A 21,570-nucleotide genomic window follows, 5' to 3' on the forward strand; every position below is an offset into this window, starting at 1 on the left:
GCAGAAGAAAAATCTGAATTCTCATCCTTTACCCCAAAAAGGTAATGTCAGTGCCAATTTCCTTTCAAGTATGTTAATTCCAAAACAGAACAGTATTGTGACCCATAGACTCATAGAATACTTTGGGTTGGAAGGGACCTTTAGAGGTCATCTATTCCGACCCCCAAATTCTAAAAATTGAATTTTCTCCTTTTACCTCCCCCATGAAACTAAGGCAAAATACTGATGATTGTTTCACTATTCATAAATATTTCCTGAAGCTTTTCCTGTTAACCTTCTTTTTGAATAAAGGTTCATTTCCTTATAGGACATCGGTAATACAGCTAAATATGGGAAATACTGCATTATTGTGGGCCTGCTGTAATCTGAAAAGATTCCTCTAAAAAAACCCCAGATATGTATTTTTGTCTTGGCTTTGCTTGTCAAACAACTCATTTGAAAATAATCCTTAAATTAATAAGTTTCAAAATACACTTTATTCTTGCATTGCAAGGTAACTGTTTCCACAAATAGCTTCTCTGAACAAATAGCTTCTCTGATGTTTAGGCATCTCATCAGGAACTTTGATATCCTCTGGTGCAGGATCCTGTAGCTGCATTACCCACTGACTTCAGTGGGACTTGTGGACACTCAGAAGCCTTGAGAATCGGCCAGCTTTTTTTTCTCCTACGTGTGGATGTAGACACCTGCTTTTAGGAACTCATATTCAGAAATGCGGATATCAGTATCATCCCATGGGTTGTTTTTGTGTTTTTTTTTTTACTATTTTTGTACAGAAATTGAAGAAGTCGATAGATTTAAAAAAAAAAAAAAAGGAATAAAGAAAAGAAAGAGGCGCCGCATCTGAGCTGTGCTGTCAGTACGGCACTTCAGCAGCGACCCGGTGTGAGCGCTGCCTCCTGCCAGCCGCGGGGAGCCGGCAGGGGTGGCAGGAGCCGGCAGATCTCACCACGACACCTCCCCTCACCTTCCTGCCCCAGCCGGCTTCCCCACCCACAGTCCTGCCCAACGTCCCATGGCCTGACTGAGAAATTAATTACGGGGGGGGAAAAAAAAAAAAGAGTATATGCTTGGTCATCACCAAGCGCGGTCGGCTCACGCTTGCTTCTCTCCGCTACCCCCTTGCCGTAACTTCCAGCCGCTGCCGCAGCTGCCGTTCCCCCGCTTACTGACGCCCTGGGCGGGTCCCCCCTCTCCTGACAGACGCCCACGCAGGTGGAGGCCCGGGCCCGGGCCCGGGCCCGCGCCGCGAGGGCAGGGCGCAGAGCCCGCCCCGCAGCCCGCCCGCCTTTAAACGGCGGTAACAGCTCAGCCTGCTGCCGTGGCCAGGTCTGGGCTGCGTGCAGCGGCTGTGTTCAGCCTTCCGTTGTCAACTAACCCCCTCTAGCGCTGAACCGGCCGCATTTGACCTGCGGGCTGCCGGCAGCAGCGAGGCGAGGGGGCGCTTCTCCTCGCCTGCCTCACGCACGCATCGCATCGCACACCCGCGCTCCCCTCAGGAGGGCCGTTGAGGAGGGGCCGCCACCGCTCCAACGGTTCTTTCCCCCCCCCCTTCCTCCAGCGCGCGCCGGGCCGCCCGTTGGCTTGCGCGGCGCGTGTTCCGGAGCGCCCCCGGCGCGGGCCGCGCTGGCCTCCCGGCGGACCCGGCACCTGCCGGGCTGGGCGCAGCGGGGCGGCCGCGCGGGAGGGGGCGATCGCTCCACCGGCGGCAAGGGGAGCGGCGGCGCCAAAAAACTGCAGCCGGCTGCGCGGCACGCAAATCAGGAGGGAGCAGCGAAAATCACACTAGAGCCGCCCGATTTCTGATTGCTCCGCGGCAGAGGGGGAGAGACAGTGACTGAGAGGGGCGAGCGGCAGAGCCGGGGACGGCGGCGGCGGGGTCGGGGATGCCGCCCCGCAAGTTTCCTTGATGCCTTCGGGAGCGTAAGGAGGCGCCCGGCCCTTCTTCCCCTCCCCTCTCAGGAGCTCGGCGGCGGGGGTGAAGACCTTCCACCGCGAGAAACTGAAGCCCCTCGGCGCTGCCTCCGGCCGGGGATGCGCGGGGCCGTGCGGCGCGGACGGGGGAGGAGGCTGCTCCCGCAGAGGAGGCTGCCGGAGCTGCTGGGGGCGCTTCTGCGGGGCTGAAGGTGCCGCCGGCCGGAGCCGGCGGAGGGAGCGGGGCGCGACCCCCCCTCCGCCTCGAAGTTGCCGGACCTCTCCGGTTCCCAGCGCCGCCGCCCCTCGCGGCAGGGCGGCAGCTGGGGCTCCCGGCGCCCCCGCCCGCCCTCGCCTTCCGGGCCGCCGCCGTGCCCCGGGACCCCGCTGGTGGATGCGCCCGCCCCGGGCAGCCCCCGGCGGCAGTGCAGGTACCGCAGCCCGCCGGGCCGCACCGGACCCCGCCGGGCCGGCAGGCGGGGGCGCCGCGGCGGCGTTTCTCGCTGGCCTGAAGGAGGACGGTGAGCCTCGGCGGGCCGAGGACGCGGGGCGCTTAGCGGGCACCAGCCATGGGGTGTTGTGAGGTGAGGGGATTGCTCTGGAGAGTCGGCCTCTTCCTCCCCCTGCTGACAGCGCGCCCCGCCGCCGCAGCCGCCGGTCACGTCGCCAGCAACCACGGTAAGGGCGGCCGCAGGTTCGGAGCTGCGGTGCGGGCGGGCTCCCGCCAACTTTCCGGCGGCCGCAGGGTGCAGGGAGCTGGCGGGCGGCCTCCTGCGGGGGCAGCGGGAGTGCGGGGCCGGGCGCTTCCCGGCGGCCGCCCCTTCCTGCATCCTGTGCCCACGGCCCCGCAAAAGTTGGGTGTTTGGCGAGAGAGGAGCAGGTGGGGCCCTGTTGCCTTACCCGCTCCCCGGGCGGCGTCCCGGGAGGGGCGGCGAGGTGCCGTCCCCCGCCGGGCGGTGCCGGGACAGGGAAATAACGGCGGGGATGGCGGGGTTCCCGCGGTCCCTCCGCGGTCCCTCCCGCCGCCGGTGGTTTGCGACTGAGCGGCCCAACGGCAGGTAACCGAAAGTTACCTCCCGCTGAGGTGGAGCTGTAGCGTCTTTTTACTTGAAATGCGGTTTTAAGGTTTACTTTACCCTTGCCGAACGCCAAGCGCCTACCGAACGGGTTTGAGAGAGCTCACCGCGCGTTAAAGGGGAATTGCTGCTCGCCAGCGAACTGTTCAAAGGTGCCTGAATGTCCGTCACGCCTGATTTTTACGTGCTGCCGTCTGAGTGTCCAAAAAAATCCCGTTTAAAGTCCTTGTCACGGGTGCACGCTCACCAGGTCTTAATGAAGGCAGTAGTTTAATTCTTTCGGTTGTAATGTGTGCGTTTAAGTAAAATGCCTCTGGATTAAGGAGGGAATCATCCTATTTAGAAAAATAAAAATGCATGACACATCCAGAGGATATCAGATTTTCTTGGGAAGAGCTGAAAAGAACCCCATCCCTGATTGTGAGACATCATGTTATATGCTATCGAACATCTGGATAGAGCAGAGCATTTCCTTAACTGTTTGTTTAATGCACATCTCTACTTAAATTGTGGAAGATGTAGGGTGCAGCTATTCCTAATCTACTGCTAGGATAGCCTTTCCTACTTTTGATATTTTTTGTAAAGTGTAGCTTTCATGTTATGGGATTTTAGTGTTATGTGAATGTAAATATGGGAACTGAACGGCAGCTCTAAATGTTGCTTCTGGCAGAAATTACTTTACCTGCTATTTCTGAAAGGAGCGCTGAAAATGGCTACAGTGGAAAGTAATGATGAGAGAAAACAAACAGTTTGTACTTGGAGTACTATCAAATGTATAGTTGATGTATTTTCACACTTCTGTTTTAAAATCCATTTCAGTTTTTGTTTTCTCTCTATGGGTAACAGTAAGAAGAGAGAATAAAATATGCAGAAAATGGGAAAATACAGTAGTAGGGCCACAAACATCCCGAGCAGTCAGGATCAGTTCTGGCAGGGACATTCGAAATTATTATTATTCCTTCTTCTACACTAAATGTGATGAATAATTTCATTTTGCAATTGTATAATAGTCATATCAACACTGTATTAGATTTTGTCCTTACTCATATCTTAGAAGACATCAGATTTTCACAGTAGCACAACACAATTCTTTTATGTCACTCTCATTAGTGCATGCTAATGTCTGCTACGTTACTAGGAGGCCTAACAAGACACATGAATGAGGTTTAAAAAAAAATCTCTTTGCATGTGTTATAGAATAGCCAAAACACACTATGTGCATCAAAGGTAAAGAATTTTTATTAAGTAATACAAGTCAGATTAGGACATTTCAAAGTAAACTTCTAAACCAGTATTTGGTAGTCCTGGGATTAAATTAGTAATATTTAAATACTGTTTTAAAAAGCAGGTAAAAAATAGGGAAAATAGTTACCTAGTTACCAGTTCAGCCCAAAGAAAAGTCTGTCAAGGATGAAGTGGGTTTTTTTGATGTTGACATAACTTTTCCCAACAAGTTCAGGTATCAAGGTGTTAGCTGCATTGAGTACTGATGAATTACCTAATTGAATAACTTTCTGCACCTTGTTTTGAAACTTCCAATAAAGCAAGTGACCTCTTATCTTTGGTATTGTCATCGTACGAAGAAGTCGGTTAGTAAGTGCAACTTGACAGAACACCTGTGAACTGAAAATTTACTGAATTAATAGAGGTACTTCAAAATGCATGCCCCACCCAATTAATAAAATGCTGGCAAAAGAGTCTACTTTTAATGATGACATTCTTTAAATCCAGGAATTGGATGAAAGGAAATGAGTACAATAAAGAAGTCGCCCACTGTGTAAACACTGAAATGTGTAAGTTTAAAATGCCAGTTACTAACATTTAGAATCCCAGCTGTGAAGAATTTTTGTGCAGTTAATTGAGAAAAAAAATCTCTTAAATTTTCATAAGGTGATATTTTCAGAGGGTACATCTTGGAAACATGTTTGCAATAATTGCTGTTGGATTTTCACTAATAATTATAACTTGGCTTGGCTTTACTATCTGATATATTTGGTCTTCTATTTTGTATTTACAAACATACCAGCCTTAGTACTAAATTGCAAAAGAATGTTCTGTTTGGATTTCTTGATTGTTTGGGGGGAAAAAGGTGGAAGGGGAATAAGTTTACTAATCTGACTTGGTAAACAGACAGCCCTTCCACTTCATTCTTAATGGTTTATTTCCTGTTATCAAAGAGGGATTTTCAGAAAATTAATATACTCCAGTCTTACAAATCATTGTTATTACTATGTAGGGATTAATCTTTTTGTTTGTTTTCCTCAAACAGAAAGAATTTTTATTTTTTTAATATAGTTCCAAGACTCTTAGGTTATCATTCTTCACCCAGTAAATCAATGCATGGTGTCTTACAGTATCTGTAGCAAGGCAAACAGAAACAGTAGTGTTGACAGGGAAGTGAACTTACTCATTCATCTTAATGCAGAGGTAAGATCAAAAACAAATTATGACCATGCCAAGGGCCAGTTTTTACTGCTAAGAAAAACCCTGTAGGTAGGTAAGGCCATGGAGCTGCATAGGAACAACGTACCACTGCAGTCAAACAGAACTGCTTGAAATGTAAGCCTCAATTAATGGTGGAGCACGAGTGCTTGCATGTTCATCTAAATTTTCATTAGTTGTCTATGACATCCAGTTATGAACAAGTTGCATTATTATGCAAAATTTCAGCCTGTGCTGTGGGTTTGTTGTTTGGTTGCCAGAACACAATGAATTGGGCAATTTCTCTCAAATCTAAAAATACACATAGTAGCATCTGACCTGTGGACTTCTTTGTGCAAAACATGTATGAGCTTTTAAGATAAAGGTTGCGTCAGGTAAGAATTTGATGGTATCCTGTGCTAAGCATGCATACATACATGTATGTTTCCACATACATGTAAACCAGAAAGAATTTTTGTACCCTTACTTCTTTTAAACTGTATCTGCTGTTATCTGTCACCAGACAATTAATGTCTGAAGTACACTATAGAACTTGTAGAGCTCATAATGGTTCATGCCTATCAGCGAACTGTAAAAGGAAGTTGTTGCTTTTTCAGTTACCAGGTATTGATACATCTTCAGGTTGTGCAAGGTTGTTTGTGGTTTTTTTTTTTAATGCTTCCTTCTAAAAGGTACCTATATTCATTTTCTTCCTCTTACAAAAAAAGACCTGAGGTAAGAAATAATGTCAAATGTCTGTTTCGAAATTCATATAGCGTTTTTTTTCACAATGATTATACTTGATGTAAATTGGGTAGCTCAAGGTAGGTAAAAAAGCTTTTTGATTCTGGTATTAAAATCTCAAACAGATTACTAATGATCTTGAGTTATTCATCAGCTCAAAGAAGTTGACTTATTTTTATTCACATATTTATTTTTACATAAGTGCAATCCATCATGGATAAGCACTCTTTCTGAATACAACACTCAGAATTTTCCTGTAGCAATAAAGAGGTTGAGGGTTAAGTGTCTGTAAGAAACTGAACTTTTCTCTGAATGAGACTGATGTTTTACTGCTAGAAGATATCTCTTACTTTGAGGGCTTAAGTTACTGTGAAGAAAGCTGTGCTTCTGCCTGTATTGTACTTATCCTGGTAGATTCTGTTGTCGTCCAGCTAGGTGGTTTTGTGAGCATTTATATCATTATGGAAAAATAAGAAGATTAAATAAACAAAACCATTGCAGTAAAAGTGTGTCATTCCCTTTTAAGTGTGTAGATAAAGTCATGAGCAAAATCATATTTTAGTCTTAAACTATGAAGAAATTTTAAAAAATATTTTTACCCATGTGTCCTACATCCATATAGACTGCAGTGATAATGCCAAACTTTGGAACCTCTGCAGTTGTAGGTATGCGTTAAATGACTTGTTATCCAAAAGCCTCGATTTGTGCCATAAGTATGAGATGAACAGATTTGCAATAAATGCTTCATGATGTATTCCTGGTGTTGTATTTGGCAGTACTGAGTGCTGTTTGGGTATTTTATTAATTTATTTTGGACAAATGAAAATTATTTGTATGGAAATATTAGGAGTTAAAAAATGTATACTTTAAGCAAATATAGGTTAAAACCATGTCAGTGCAGTAATTTCACACCATATAATTTCAGGGTGTGAAAATGCCACAGAGGAACTAATGTGTTTCCAAAAGTATACAACCTGGCCTTGTTGAGAAAGGAGGCAAGTCGAAATTTAAGCTAAATGTTATAAGGGAACATGGAAGAACAAACTGAAGAGAATAGTTGACAGTTAGTGAGCAGTGCTTTTTCTATCTCTCATGATTTATTCAGAGATCAGTGTTTCCAGTATCAGCCAGCACCTTGCCGTGTTGGGAAACAAGCCTGCACAGTGCCTAGAAATCAGACTGAAACCAGCACAGAGGGAACGACTGTCCCGCATCTGCCTACTGTTCTGAGGTCTTTTTCAAAGTGTCTGCTGCTGGCTGCTCTCAAACCAGCCTTCAGTATTGCATCAGATATACCTTGGGTTTGATCCAGAATGACCATTCTTATTCTCCTGTGAATTTAACAGTTAATTTTTGGCCAGGCAATGCTTCTTTTGGCAAGTCAAATAGTTCACAAGTGAGAGAAAGGAAAAAGCATACAGGAAATTCATTATTTTCTTATGGAAATCTCCTCTGTGTTTCCAGATACATACTTTCAGATCTATGTAATTAGGTCTAAACTCTACTCAAAGGTTTGTTTAGGGTGTCTGTTAGACTTTTCACTTGAGAATTCTAGAAAAGTCTAAAAGTTATGTAAATGGTTTGTCAGTAAGATACAGAGTAAGTTAATATGCAACTTGTTGGCTAAATCTTTATAAAAGTAAGAGCCTAACATGTTTAAAATCTCCTTCAACTGATTAGCAATATTTAGAGACTGATGTGCATGTGCAATATGAGAAGACATTTTATTATTCTTATATCCCAATATAGTAGAGTTGTGTTAGGATATATTCTTATGCCAGCTGTGTGTAAGATGGAATGTTTCCGTTAGGATCACTGGATTTCTCTAGCTTGGCATTGACACAAAGAAGAGATTGGCCTTTTGTTTGTTATGCCCATTAAGGTTCTGAACTCTGTGACAAGAGAGAGAGAATGGTAAATAGTATGGAAATAGACAATTAGGGAAATAAATTATTTTTCCAAAATCTATGCAGACCCCGGAGCATGGAACTGTCTTATCATGTAGGAGAGGTCAACCAAAAAAAAATCTGTTGTGAACAATACATCTTCAGAAGCTGGTTTTGAACTCGTAAATGATATGCCATTCTCTATGATAAGGTGTTGGAACTGACAGTTACTGCTGAAAAGAAGATTTCTCTTACATGATAAAAACATGACATCGTTTGCAGGACTTATTTCTTGTCTATACAAATCAACTTACTCAACTTTATGAGAACATGATTCCCCAGGCCTTTCTTTTAGATTACTTTCTAATTGTTGAGTGCAACTTACTTACCATTTTTTGGTTTTGTGAGTTTCTATATTGGCAACTTGTGTAAAATTCAGGATTTTTCTAGGAATGTTTGTTTTTTCTTATTTGTAATAGGTTTGTATGACCTGTTAAAAACCTAAAAATCTATATATTTATTTTTATGGCTTTTAAAATGCATTTGTAAACACTTCTTTCCATTTCTGTACTTATTCCTCAAAGTAATCATCCCTGTTCTGTTGTAATGATGACAGAATATTTCCAGACCATACAAAAGCCTTTAAAATTTAGCAGTGAAATTATCTTCAGCTGGTTCATTTCTCTTGTAATCCCCTTAGTTAGTCATACAGTCTACCATATATTCTAGCAATTGTTATAGTAGTTCCAAGGATGCTTTCATTATCAATCTTGCAATACCTTTTTTTTTGTGTAGGTAGGCTATTGATCTTTCCCATGTCCAAGAACAAATCTGTTCAAAATAGGTAGGCATTAAAGAGAAGTTGCTTCAATTAATCCAGCACCTGTTTGTAATGTAAATACTAATTTTAATGTGTTACAGAACACAGCTTAAAGACCATCTTGGCTTTAAATCACCTGCTTATTTTATATGGATATCTGAAGCTTGCTAATCCATTGTATTCAAAAAAATCAACCCAAAACCATCCCAGCAAAACTCAAAACAAAACCCCCTCAAGTTTTTCCTAGTCAATAGGAAAATTTTGCTGATTTAATTGTCTCACCCATAACCTAATACTTCTGTATGTTAGCATTTCTATCACTAATTTTCTTGGATCTCTGCATTTGGACTAAATTCTATCATCCTGTAAAAAAACCACAAAGATGCTGAATACCTTGATATTGGTGATAATTTAATAATTAGAGACTTATTCATTTTAATCAACGATGATGTTTTTATGTTGCTTTAGATACTTTTATAGATAATAAAAAAACCCCACCCAAACAATGCATGGGTGGTTTTTTCCCTGCAGTTGGTGATACCATACAAGTAGTTTTCTGCTCTTTAAACAATTGTTTAACAGTACGTCACAGTATGCCTCAACCTTTAAGCTAGCAGATACTATTACTTTGTTTTGTGAATCTATTCACATTCTAAACACATAAAGCTGCAGTGATTATTATGTGTATTTAAAGAAAGTAGGGGTATTTTGATCTTCAAGCTAAGACTAGATTAAAAAATGCTGTAATATTCTTGACTGACATTTATTTTGATGGTCCAGTAGGGTTAGTTTTTTTAAAATTCAAAAACATTTATTTTATGAGGAAATTATATCTAGATTGAAAATTTTCCTTTCTGTAGAATAATTTGAAGAATTAAAATGTATTTTTTCTCTAAATATGAAAAGGTGAAATTCACATTTAACCACAATTCTGAAATCTTGATTCAAAACCTTGGAAACATTTCATTATTAAAAAATGATAATGATATAACACAACATAGAATAAACTGTATGAACATCAAATACAGACTTGAAACAAGGTGAATCAAAATAAAGAACTTAAGATTTGAATCTTTTTCCTATTCTCTGAAAATCTGTGAGGAATGGGATATTATAAAATCTGTTTTTAAATAATCCCAATGTTTTCAAGCTTTTATCCCTAACTCCCCCCACATACACTTCTCTGCCAAACCCCACATCTTGTTTCAAAGTTCTGTATTACTGTGATTTACCTCTATGCAAAGGAGGAGACAAACTGAAGTTTTGAGGAAAGATTAGATCTTGATTTTGTTTGCATTACCCAGCGGAGAAGGCCATACTTCATTCGCTTGGTCACCAGCCTCATGACCCTTCACATTTCCTTAACTGTGGTGTTAAATTTGCTTGTAATACTCTTCTGGAAAACATGGGGGTTAAGGGGGGCTGGTGCAAGAGGGAAGCCCCACGCACGCTCTCCAGGATGCTGCTGTAGGGGAAGATACATGACAAGGGCTGGCCTCTATCTACAGATCTCTCTTCCTTGTGCCAGCAAAACAGTCCCGGCATAAGAAACATGGAAAACGTCTGTCGTCTTCTCTCCTTTCACCTGCTTTCCCTTTTGGCCCCTCTTCCACGGTCCCCTGTGTTGCATGTGTTCATACTTCAAGATTCTACTTAAAGTCTCTAGGAAGAAACAAGAATTTGAAGTTGTAATACTCTTTAATATAAATTCTTGGTTTGTGTTTAGGTAGATTTGCAAGAAGCTGATAGAGTTTTTTCCTCTTAAGAGAGGTGGTTTTATTTGTTCTAAGCTGACTGAGTTCCAGACCATCTTTGAAGGTGTCTACTTTTGGCTCTCCGAAAAGAGTAATACCAGATTAATGAGGGCTAGATGTAACAGCAGCTCCTCATAGGTCAGTGCAGCTCTGTTGCATAGCATAAGCAATACTTATGTGAGAAGCACTGAATAGGCATAGTAGTCCAGAGTGAACATTTCAATACACAGATGTGCATTTGTAATACCACATTCGTTCATGCCAACAGGTTTGTGAAATTTTACAGGTTTTAGCATAAAATAAAGTCAGTGCTGTGTCACTTCTATGCAAAAAGAAAGGTGGGCAGTAGGCACCATCTGTAACAAACCACTCTGAAGGTACACACAGAAAATAAGGACATAGTAAAAGGTGTATTTACTGGGAGCTCTACCGTCTCAATCCATTTAATGGCTTCTGCACCTAGAACAAAAGGGGAAAAGTCACATATAGCAAACAATATCATTGATGCATGTAATGAGTGATTTGCTTTGGCTGGGGACCCTTGGTTAGAGTGCACTTGCTGCTGTCATTTGTATTCTCTGGCTGCTGGTTGCTTCTTAGCTTAAAATAAAGGAATAAAAGAATGAATTGGAAAGCATTCTGTAAAATAATGCACCAGCATTTTAATCTTGGTAAAAGTGATTAGACCTCTAAAATTTCCCAAGCCAGTTTTCCCAGTGGGTTCCAGCTGCTGGTTTAAAATCAAATTCTATAGGAAAAAATGCTGCTAAAACTTAGAATTCTTCAAATATATTTTGGACATACTAAAAAAAAAAAATGACCAAAGGAGACCTAGCCATTTTTTTTCTGTAGTGCTTCCATTCTTTGTGGCTGGAAATTGATTGCATGAGAAGCATTTGGATGAGGGATTCATATTTCAAAATGTCGTTTGAATCCAGCAGTTTCTGCTAAACAAAGTGTGACTATATAAAACTGCATAGTCCTTCATACTCTGCTGTGTCTGCCTGCTGAAGATCTTTGAAGGGGGAAGTAAAGGAAATGTAAAACCTATGTCTCTGTTAGGTTGTTTTTATTTGTATTGCTGACGTTGCCAGAATGATGTTGTAGGACCACCCACTCAGAGGGTTATGTTATATTGAATCATTCATTTTAGTGGACTTTATTTCTTAGGGGAATATTTCATTTAGGTAAATATGAATACTGCTAGTATTTAGGAATGAAGAAACATGATGAGAGGTGTGGCGCACATAGGCTTCTCAGCCAGACTCAGGCTACCATAAGATGTGATGGAAACGCAAACTCTGTTGCTGCTGAGACAACAGTAGGAATGTTTACCCTGTGATTTTGGTATATCATTATTTAATTTTTGGTAATTACAGATTTCCTGACCAATAATTTCAGAAAGAATTAGCTTTATTTGCTTGTTTTAAGAAATACAGAGAAACATCTCATGCTAAGGGTAAGGATTTGCCTTTGTAAAATGGTGTATATTGGAAGTGATGAAGATGTGTTGTATTCAAAGGAAGAGGAATGATTATGTATACTGCACAGAGAAAAAAGGTCTACTCGAGAGAGGTATTATATAAAAACAACTTCTGAAAAAACCTGTGATTGTAAAAGTCAGCCAGGAAATCGGATGGTATTCCATGTCATGCTAACGGTTCCTCTTGATGCAGATGAGTATAATGATGTTATCATATACTCCATTTTTCTGTAGACTATATAAAGGGCATCTCATCTGGTGTAGACGAATGCTGGTGGTTGGAAGGAGTCCAACATTTCTTGTTGCCGTTGTTTAATGCATGGCTCTGTGCAAACATTACGCTGCATGCAGAGTTATTTTTCAGTGTTGAACCTCTTCAAAACTATTATTTTTCACAATATTGTTTTGAGCAAGCCTTCTTTGTCTTTATAGCCACTGAACTAAGGAGAAGAGTTAAAGGCCAAAGCTTTTAGCTTAGGTGACCTCTTTGTGACAGCCACTGCATGTTTCAAGGAATTAGTTTTTCATGTGCTCAGAGGTAGATGGCAGAGGTGGATATAACACCTGGGTTGTCAGTGTAGTCTGCAGCAAAACTCATTGTTATTTTGTTTCTTCCTGTACATAACTAAGTTGTTCTCTGCTAGGAACACTTTTTTCCAATTTTAAAAATCCATGATATACCCAAACTCAGTTGTCAAAATGTTGAAAGCAGATGAAGTAGATTTGTACCACTCAAATTAAAGATCTGAAATTTTATTGCCATTTTGTGTACCTGGTCTCTTAACAGCCTTCCTGAAGTCAAGGCCTCAACCTTACAGCAGAAGCCTTGGCCAGCTGGCCCATGGACCTGTTTGACTTCCACATTGCTATCTTTGATGTAGACTGTGAGCCACAGGGACTACTTAGGCTTTTCCTAACTTTTAAGTCTGGAACTTGCTAATCCCATTAGTGTAAAAATGTAGTTAATAGGAAATTTCCTTTCCTACTGCAATTTTTATACTTTAAAAAGTTTGTTTTTTCTCTCCCTCTTCACATATCATTCCCATAGGATGATGGGTTATTTAGATTGATGGTATAATCCTCTACTAAATGATCTGAATTACTTAAGGCAAGAGAGATGCCATCTTCCATGGCATAAGCATTAGATGGTAATGAAGGCATGCACCTTGCCAGTAGATTATGTTAGGCAGCAAAAGAATTTTGAAATTTGCAAGTAAAATGGGCTCATTTTCAGGTAACTCACCAGGGTCGTCTGGTGTGTTGCATAAGAGCTTTAATGGTCATGACCTCCCATTCTATGTCTGTTTTTATCACTTCAGTTGTCCTTTTCTGTCTTTCTTCTTTTTACAGTTCTTAACCTTATTCTTCTGCTGGATGGCTTCTGTCCATCAGTGCCCATAATTTCCTTTTTATTTCTGTTTTTTGTGGTTCCATTCGTTATTTTGCTGCATTTGATTTGGGATTTTTGTCTTCCTTTCCTTCCACTCTCTTTGACCTCTGAATGAGCTGAGAGAATACAAATTAAAGCTTTCTGTACTTGTTGACTTGGGAGCCAGAAGATATAATGAAAGGACCATCTTGTGCAGCCTGGCAGTCTTAGTGTGGTGTATGCTTAGTTGCTCTGTGGTAACAGTATCAGCACAGTCAAGTTGATACAGAGTCTGTTAAGGATGGAATGCACTAAGTATATATAAGCTTTGGCAGTGCCAAAATTTCAAATTGCTGTAGTGAACATGTTCAGCTTGCGTACATGTAAGCTTATAGCAAAGGACATCAGTGAATGTCTATCAAGATGTTTCAAATCACAGAAATGCTAGTGTTCTTTAAGTAAAGATGCAAAACGTATTTGCCTTTCTTTCTCTGTTGGAAATGTTTGAACAGTTTTGTTTGAATTTTTGTGGAAGTCCACTTCACACATAGTTTGACGTAGAATATTTAAGTTTGGAAAATGTTGAAAAGGCAAAAAACTATTTTGTAAGATGAGAGAGTTAATTAACCTGAGCCATAACCATAGTTAGAGGTTACACTTGTAACTAGTTTCCCATTTTGTTCCTTTCTCATGGCACACCTGTTCTTGCCACAGTACATCAAAAGTTCCAGTAATGCTTAGCCTATTCACTTTACTAATAATAATTTTCCTTACTAATTTTGTAACAAGTAGTTTTGCTTTTAAGTAATGTCCTGAAGTCTTAGTGGCTTTCCATTACATTAGAGCAAATTAGGAAATTATTTTTAATAGCTATAGGCTGATAGACGTATTTTGTACTTGAGAGATGTGCCTCAAGAAATAAAAGCTGATTGAAATTGGTGCCACAGATGGATATTTTGAAAACAAAAAAAGAAAATCAATAATAGATTAGACTTGATTGGATGTTGACATTTAGAACTGCACATAGATAATGTTAACATTTACTGACAGCAGGCAGTCATCTTCCTGATTTGCATTTGTACCTCCATTCTTAGTTCAGGTGGATCATGGTACATACATTGTAAAGGTTAATGAACAAATTATCATATAGCTCATCTGATTGTTCAGGCTTTAGCTTAGGGAGCTGGATGTTTTATAATCTAGTTTGTCTTATGTGGAACCTGATTTGTGTAATTTTTTTTGTTATAATAAATTCTGAATTCCTTGAATGTTTAGATGAGTCCAAAATAATTTATGAACTGATTTTCTGTCCTACCTTCCTCCACACACTTGTTTTACTCCACTGCAACTTAAGCATAGTTGTACCTGACTTGCATTCTTTTTAAGGGAGAAGAGAGTGAGAATAGTGGTCTTCAGTTACTTTCTTTCCATTTAATAAATATATCAAAGTGATCCTAATACAGACCATTGTTTCATCTTGCTATGTAGTTTTTTTAACAATATCTAGCTGTTTATTCCTATTTCATTTTGCCTCCTAATCAGTTTTTAATGCAGTTAAAACTAATCAGTTTTTACCTCCCTCAACAGGGTTGCCAGATTGATCTTTTCACCCAATTGTCCTGTGCAAAAATTTAAGCCTTTTCCAGTTCATAATTAAAAGCGACTGAAAAATCCCAAGAAGTTTGTTAATCCTGCTTCTCTGCCTTTCAATGCCAATAAATACCACCTTCTTTTACAAATAATAATTTGCAAAATAAGTGTGTGGTATTAGTAATAATAATTATGAGCAAAAAATTATTAATTCTATAATAATCAAATTAATAATTATTAGCAAATTAATTAGTAGTAACATTCAAGAACTGAAGATTCTTTGGTATATGCACTTTTTATATTTTTGATTTAAACCCCACTTTTGCAGTTTGAGGGGATCACTTCCTTGTCAGCAGAGTGTACTTTCAGTGAGTTTGTTGATGACATAAAACTGAGAGGAGTGGCTGATACGCCAGAGGCTCGTGCTGCCATCCAGAGGAACCTTGACAAGCTGGAGAAATGGGCTGACAGGAACCTAATGAAGTTCAACAAAGGGAAGTGCCAAGTACTCCTCCACTTGGGGAGGAACAACCCCATGCACCTGTATGTGCTAGGGACCACCCAGGTGGAAAGCAGCTTGGCAGAAAAGGACCTGGGTGAGGACACCAAGGCAAAATGGTATCCTGAGCTGCATTAGGAAAAGTATTGCCAGCAGGTTGATGGAGGTGATCCTTCCCCTCTACTCAGGGCTGGTGAGGCCACACCTGGAGTACTGTGTCCAGTTTTGGGCTACTCAGTACAGTAGAGACAGGGACATATTGGAGAGAGTCCAATGAAGGGCCACAAAGGTGATGCAGGGACTGGAACATCTCTCGTATGAGGAAAGGCTGGGAGAGCTGGGTCTGTTTAGCCTAAAGAGAAGGCTTGGGGGTGATCTTATCAGTGTATATGAATACCTGAAGGGAGGATGCGAAGAAGACAGAGCCAGGCTTTTTTCAGTGGTGCCCAGTGACAGGAGCAGAGACAATGCGCACAAACTGACACACAGGAGGTGTCATCTGAACAGCAGGCAACACTTTTTTGTGTTTTGAGAAACACTGCGCTGTGGTGGTTCTCAACCACACTATGGTGATTTTGAGAACACCACACTGAGAGTGGCTGAGCATTGGCACAGGTTGCCCAGGGTGGTTTTGGAGTCTCCCTCCTTGGAGATATTCAGAAGCTGTCTAGACATGGTCCTGGGCAACGGGCTCTAGGTGGCCCTGGTTGAGCAGGGAGTATTGGACAAGAGATGTCCAGAGATCCCTTCCAACCTCGACTATTCTGTCAACCAGCAAAACACATGTTTCTGCTTCACTCAGACTTGTCTTTTCGTAGCCCTAACAATATCCATAGTAGCTTTCCATTGTATTTAATTGAAGGACCTGGACAGGGAAAGAACATCCATGGAGGAAGAAAGTAAGTTGATTAGAAATTGGGAGTGGGTTAAACCTTTTTCTTTGAATTGTAACTCTGTCATGATATGTTAAAAAATTAATAATAGTATGTTTGGGGTTTTTTAATCCATTTTGTTCTCTTCAACCTTGTATGTGGACTGGCATAGGTGGATGTGTGCCATTTTGAATTGATAAATAATTTCAGCGTCAAAATCTGCATTGGTAAAAATGAAGCTGTGAATAATCAGTGTTCTCCCAGATACTTTTGCACTATGACACATTCTGTAGGATCATTTCAAGAGGAATCAGTTAGGACATACTTGTACTAGGCACTATTCCAAGTTTGCAGATTCAAGAGAAATAAGCTTGTGTGTCAATGAAAGGCACTGTGACTTTATTAAAGGGAGGTGTAGGAAAGGACAAGTGGACCATTTGGGTATCAGAGCAAAAAAACAAGACCAAAGCAAGAGAGATAATAATCACATAATGAATATACATGCTATGTATTCATTTTATTGCTGTAAGACAATGCCCTAGAGAAACACAATGGCTTCTAGATCAACTGTGACTGAAGAAGGTATCAGAAAGCACACCACAGAGAATGGGAATTTTATAATGTCCAGTATACTACAGTGATGCCAAGCCAAGGTTGGTGATAGAAATCAAATGCACATACCAGTAGGTTTTAATAAACCCAAACTTACAAGTATTGTGATGTAGAGTCAGAATTAGAGCCTGCAGTAGAGTTGGTGTTGTTTTTTTTTTTTTTAACTTGCAGAGTGTGGTAGGTGGTTTCAAAGTTTTCCATCTAGCAGAGATAAAAAACCAAGATTCTTAGGTAATAGCCCACTAGAGCTGCTGGGTTTTGAGAAAATCTCTAAATCGTGACTTGGGACTTGGTTGCATTAATATAGATCTGGGTAATTTAATTTGTTTTTTCTCCTTAGCCATCATTTTTATTCCATGTTACTTGAATAAAAGTGAAATTTGGCCTTTTGAGAAAAAAGTAATTTTGAGAAGCCTGTTGAGATGTCTGGCTTAACTATCTTCACTTTTGCACATACCTTGGAAAAGTAGTTGACAATGTGCTGTTAGCAGATAATTTACATTAGTGTTCTGTACAGCCTCCTTATCAGCTCCCAGTGAGCTTAAAAAATACGTATGTCAGTGTTGGCAGAATCAGATGATTTCACTTATGTAAGGGACTCACCCTATGAAGTTGGAAGGTCCCATTCATTCACCTGAAATTCCAGAGGTAGAAATGAGTGGAAAAAATCCCCAAGCAGCAAAATTTTTTCTCAGCAGAAAAATAACTTACTGTGTGTCCATTTGCAAATGAGGATTGCTGAAGTGAGTCATCTGGAACTGCAGTCAGTTACGTAAATGAAATTGTGGATACACTGTAATTCAAAGGTCCAATGTTTGGTTTATATAAAAGGCATAGAGGGAATGGGTAGAACTGGAGTTGCTGCATCACAGAACTCAGGTCTAAGTACCAGGCGTTTACCAGACCATGCTGATGTTATGGAGTGTGAATGATACCACTATCAAAGTGTATCAAAGCAATATCAAAGGCTGGGAATGGAAAAGAAAGACAGTGGATTGTCTGAACAGACAAAAACCAGAATTGTCTGTTTGCGGTTATTGCTGTTAAGAGAAGCTTGTTAGTTTTTTTTTCCCCTTTCTGTTGTAGGAATTTTATTTTGCCTTTGAAATATCAAAAATTGGTTAAAATGAATACTGGCGTTGGGTGAAGTGTTCTGATGTGCTCTGTAAGGAGAAATCTCTTTGCAGGTGACATGTTTGTGTGTCTTGCTCATATTTGCAGAGTAAGACCAATTGCCACTATCTGAGCAGATGAGAATTTTCTGCCTCTCCAGGTCAGATGAGACTGCCAAAGCAATTTGTGGTTGGAGATTCTTTCCGTCACTGTAACATGTAATATACTCTACTTATTACGTTCATAAGGACTGTTATCTTAGAAAAAGAAATAAAAAAAAGTCTTGCTATGGGCAGGTTCTTCATAATACCTGTCAGTTAAGCATCTGCTTAGTTAAGGGTGTTCTGTTTTATAGTGTATTTAGGAAAGGGAAAATTTAGTGAGTTGATATTCAAGCTGTGCAAAGAGTGACTGAAGAACTGTTCATTCTTTTGCACTAATGTATTTAAACTTTTAGCTGTGATTATGGATGACTGAGTCCCTGACCTGAGGGGATTCTTTCTTTTCTGATATCTGGTGTTCTTATGTCCAAATGAGATGTGATTACACCAAATTCAATGAATACATTGTCCAAATGGCCTGATTATTTGAGTTGCCAGGTAGTAGCTCAGGTTGACTTTGCAGTTATTCAGCATGCACAAAAAAAAAAAAAGAGCTTTGAACATTTGTGTTTTGGGGCTTTTACTGCATGGAACATCTGTGAAAAGGTTTTTGATCTGGTTTAAACTAAGAGAAAACTTTGAAAATAGTTTAAGAAATAGTCTTGATATGAAATGCTTTACGAATAAAGTAAAATTCTTGTTGGTGAGCTTCACGGGGGTAGTATTCTTTTAGCAGAGGTAAACATATTTATGCTGCTGTAAGGAAAGTAAGTATGATTTTCATTGCAGTAAAGTGATACAATTTATGACTAAAGCTCCTAAAATAGCAGTGGGCTATCCTTTTTTCCATATAATGAGATGGAACAGTACATTTTTGATAAGGGAGAGGAGAAGAAAATAGGAAGAAGGAAGAGAAGATAAAAAATCAAGTTCTCTTAACAGCAGTATTCGAATTTACAAAATTTTGGGGTTAGTTTGGTGGGAAAAAAATAATTTGTTCAATAATAGGTAATCTCTAGGTGTAAGTATATAGATTTGTAGACTCCAAGCAGGTTCTGGTGCTTTTTAAAATACGTAAGTTAAAAATATAAAAACTAAATTAATTCCAGTATAGGTTAGGGAAGAAATGTCATCAACTTGAGTCCATTGATTCTATTTTTATTGCTCAAAACTGCTACAGTTCATAAAATGCAGTTTTACAGGCTATTAGTCCATAATGTGGGTTATGTCCTTTGGAGACTTACGTTAAAGATAAATGCAGTAGTTCAGAAAGATCTATATTGCAATTCTGTGAAGAGGGTTCAAGACTACACTGCTTTTCGCTGTGTTCAAAAAGGAAATGGGTTGGGGGAGAGAAGTTACCATCGGCTTCAAAGACAGGAAAGGAAATTAGCAATGAAGAGACAGTTTTATCATTCAGCAAGTGGCTTAATTTCCTTGGAGGTGAATACAGGAAAATATTTTACTGTAACATTACTGGCACTGAGAGGTTTTTTTAATTGTTCTTGACAGAAAAGTTAGTATTTGTACTAGTGGTACATGCTAAGACTGTTTATACTGCATCGAGTGTCTGTGTTGACTGTAACTGGAACACAGGATTGGGAAAGAGCTGTTACCACAAGCAAATACCTCCTATGATGCTGTATAAAAAAAATTACTGGTTTTAATCTGAAATCCAGTTAAGTTGCTCCTATTAGAAGGTTGTTCTGAACTTCAGGGCTATGAAATTAAAATTGATTCATCAGCTGCATTTATTAGTGGTTGGTGCTTATTCTTTTATGCTTGTGCTTGCATTGTCCCAAAGCTTAAAAACATCTTTCCATTCTTGATTTTTATCCAGCTACACTATTGTAGGAGGAGTCATATCTCTTCTTTTGGGTTTTGGCACACAGTTTTCAATTCTCACTCCAGAGATTTCTGATCAATATGACAGTTACAGTTGCCTTTGCTTGTTCTTCATCCTGTTTTAATGCATTCTTTCTTGAACAAAGGTGGCCAGAACCATGTGCAGCTTTGCTGGTGAGATTTTTGCCAGTACTTTGTACAATAGTAGTATTTTTATTGGCAATACTTGACACTTTCTGTGATGGCATTTGTCTCCTTCATTCTCATGTTGTTTGATTGGTTCTCGGATGGCTTGTCACCAGCTAATACGTGCACATCTTATCTTCTTTGTCTGCCACTAGGGTCTCACTTCATAAAAGAAATTCTCCTTGGCTCCCTTTGGATTGTCTAATGATTTATATTTAATGTCCTTCCTTCTTTATTATCCCAGATCTGAAGAATCATTCCTTCTCTCCCCATAGCCCCCCACATAGCGTTCCAGCCTTAAGTTGTGTTGACAATGCCTCCCAACTTTCCCATGAAAAAAATCTCATTAGAATGAGCCTACTTTGGCCAAGGACATTACTTAAATAAGATCAGTCTCATGACCAATCTTTGAGGAATTGCTCTATGTATTGCACAGTTAAATACTGTCTGTATCAAAAGCATGCCTTTTGTGCACTTCACCTCTTTTGCTCTCTATTAAAAGCAGCTGAAAACTCTTTTACAACTTGTTTCAGTTTCCCAATGCAGATTTATTTCTGACTTTTATACAACAAAATGTACATGATAAGCTAGAATGCTGTCTACCAATATGGTGTTGCCACACAAATAGTAATTTAATGATATCTTAACTATAAACCCACAAATAATATTTCATGATTTTTGTAGATTCAAAACACTTTTCAGTTTGTATAATTCTGAAATAAGGCTGAAAGAAGTACTGCGTTCTCAAAATCAAATTGAATGAAATTGTCCTCAAATTCAGCTGTAATTTTACCTTAATGCATTATAATTCAGATGTCAGCTTTTTCTTCCATAATTTGATTCTGCTTGGCTATTAGGATGGCTCAGTACTTACTCTGTTTTATTGCTCTTAGATGAAATAAATTAAGCTGTATAGCAATATAAAAGATAATATTCATTGTTATAAATTTGGCATTTACATGAATGAAGCATCTTAAATTCCCCCTTCATCTGTTTTAAATTAAGTATGAGATTTAAATCACTTGTTCTGATTGAGAGCAAGCACTGGAAATGAAGGGACTGTGGACAATCAAAAAAGCACACTGAGATTCTGATCAAGGCTTTCATTATTGTTGGTGGGAAACAACATTAAACAATAATTGATTGCATTCATGCAGAGGGTAGAGAAACCTGCCATGAGATAGTAGTATATTCATAGTCTGAGAATTATTTTGAACAGGTGGGAAATTGAGAGTAACAAGCACAGTATTTCAAGTTGCTCAGGTATGGTAGCAGCTAGCTACTA

At 40.0% G+C, this 21,570-nt stretch overlaps 1 protein-coding gene across 1 annotated transcript in view; it reads left to right on the plus strand.

The window, feature by feature from the left end:
- Window positions 1-2,244: 2,244 nt before the first annotated feature.
- The window catches only part of EPHA6 (EPH receptor A6), a gene marked incomplete at its 3' end in the record, with an annotated part of 529,988 nt that continues 510,662 nt past the window's right edge, over window positions 2,245-21,570 (plus strand). The window contains exon 1 of the mRNA XM_082011392.1: window positions 2,245-2,592. Within this exon, the coding sequence (XP_081867518.1) occupies window positions 2,484-2,592 (109 nt within the window). The 5' untranslated portion in view covers window positions 2,245-2,483. The remainder of the gene's footprint in view (window positions 2,593-21,570) is intronic.

Source organism: Phaethon aethereus (genome assembly GCF_964289735.1).
Source record: "Phaethon aethereus genome assembly, chromosome: 1".
Classification (NCBI taxonomy): Eukaryota; Metazoa; Chordata; class Aves; order Phaethontiformes; family Phaethontidae; genus Phaethon; species Phaethon aethereus.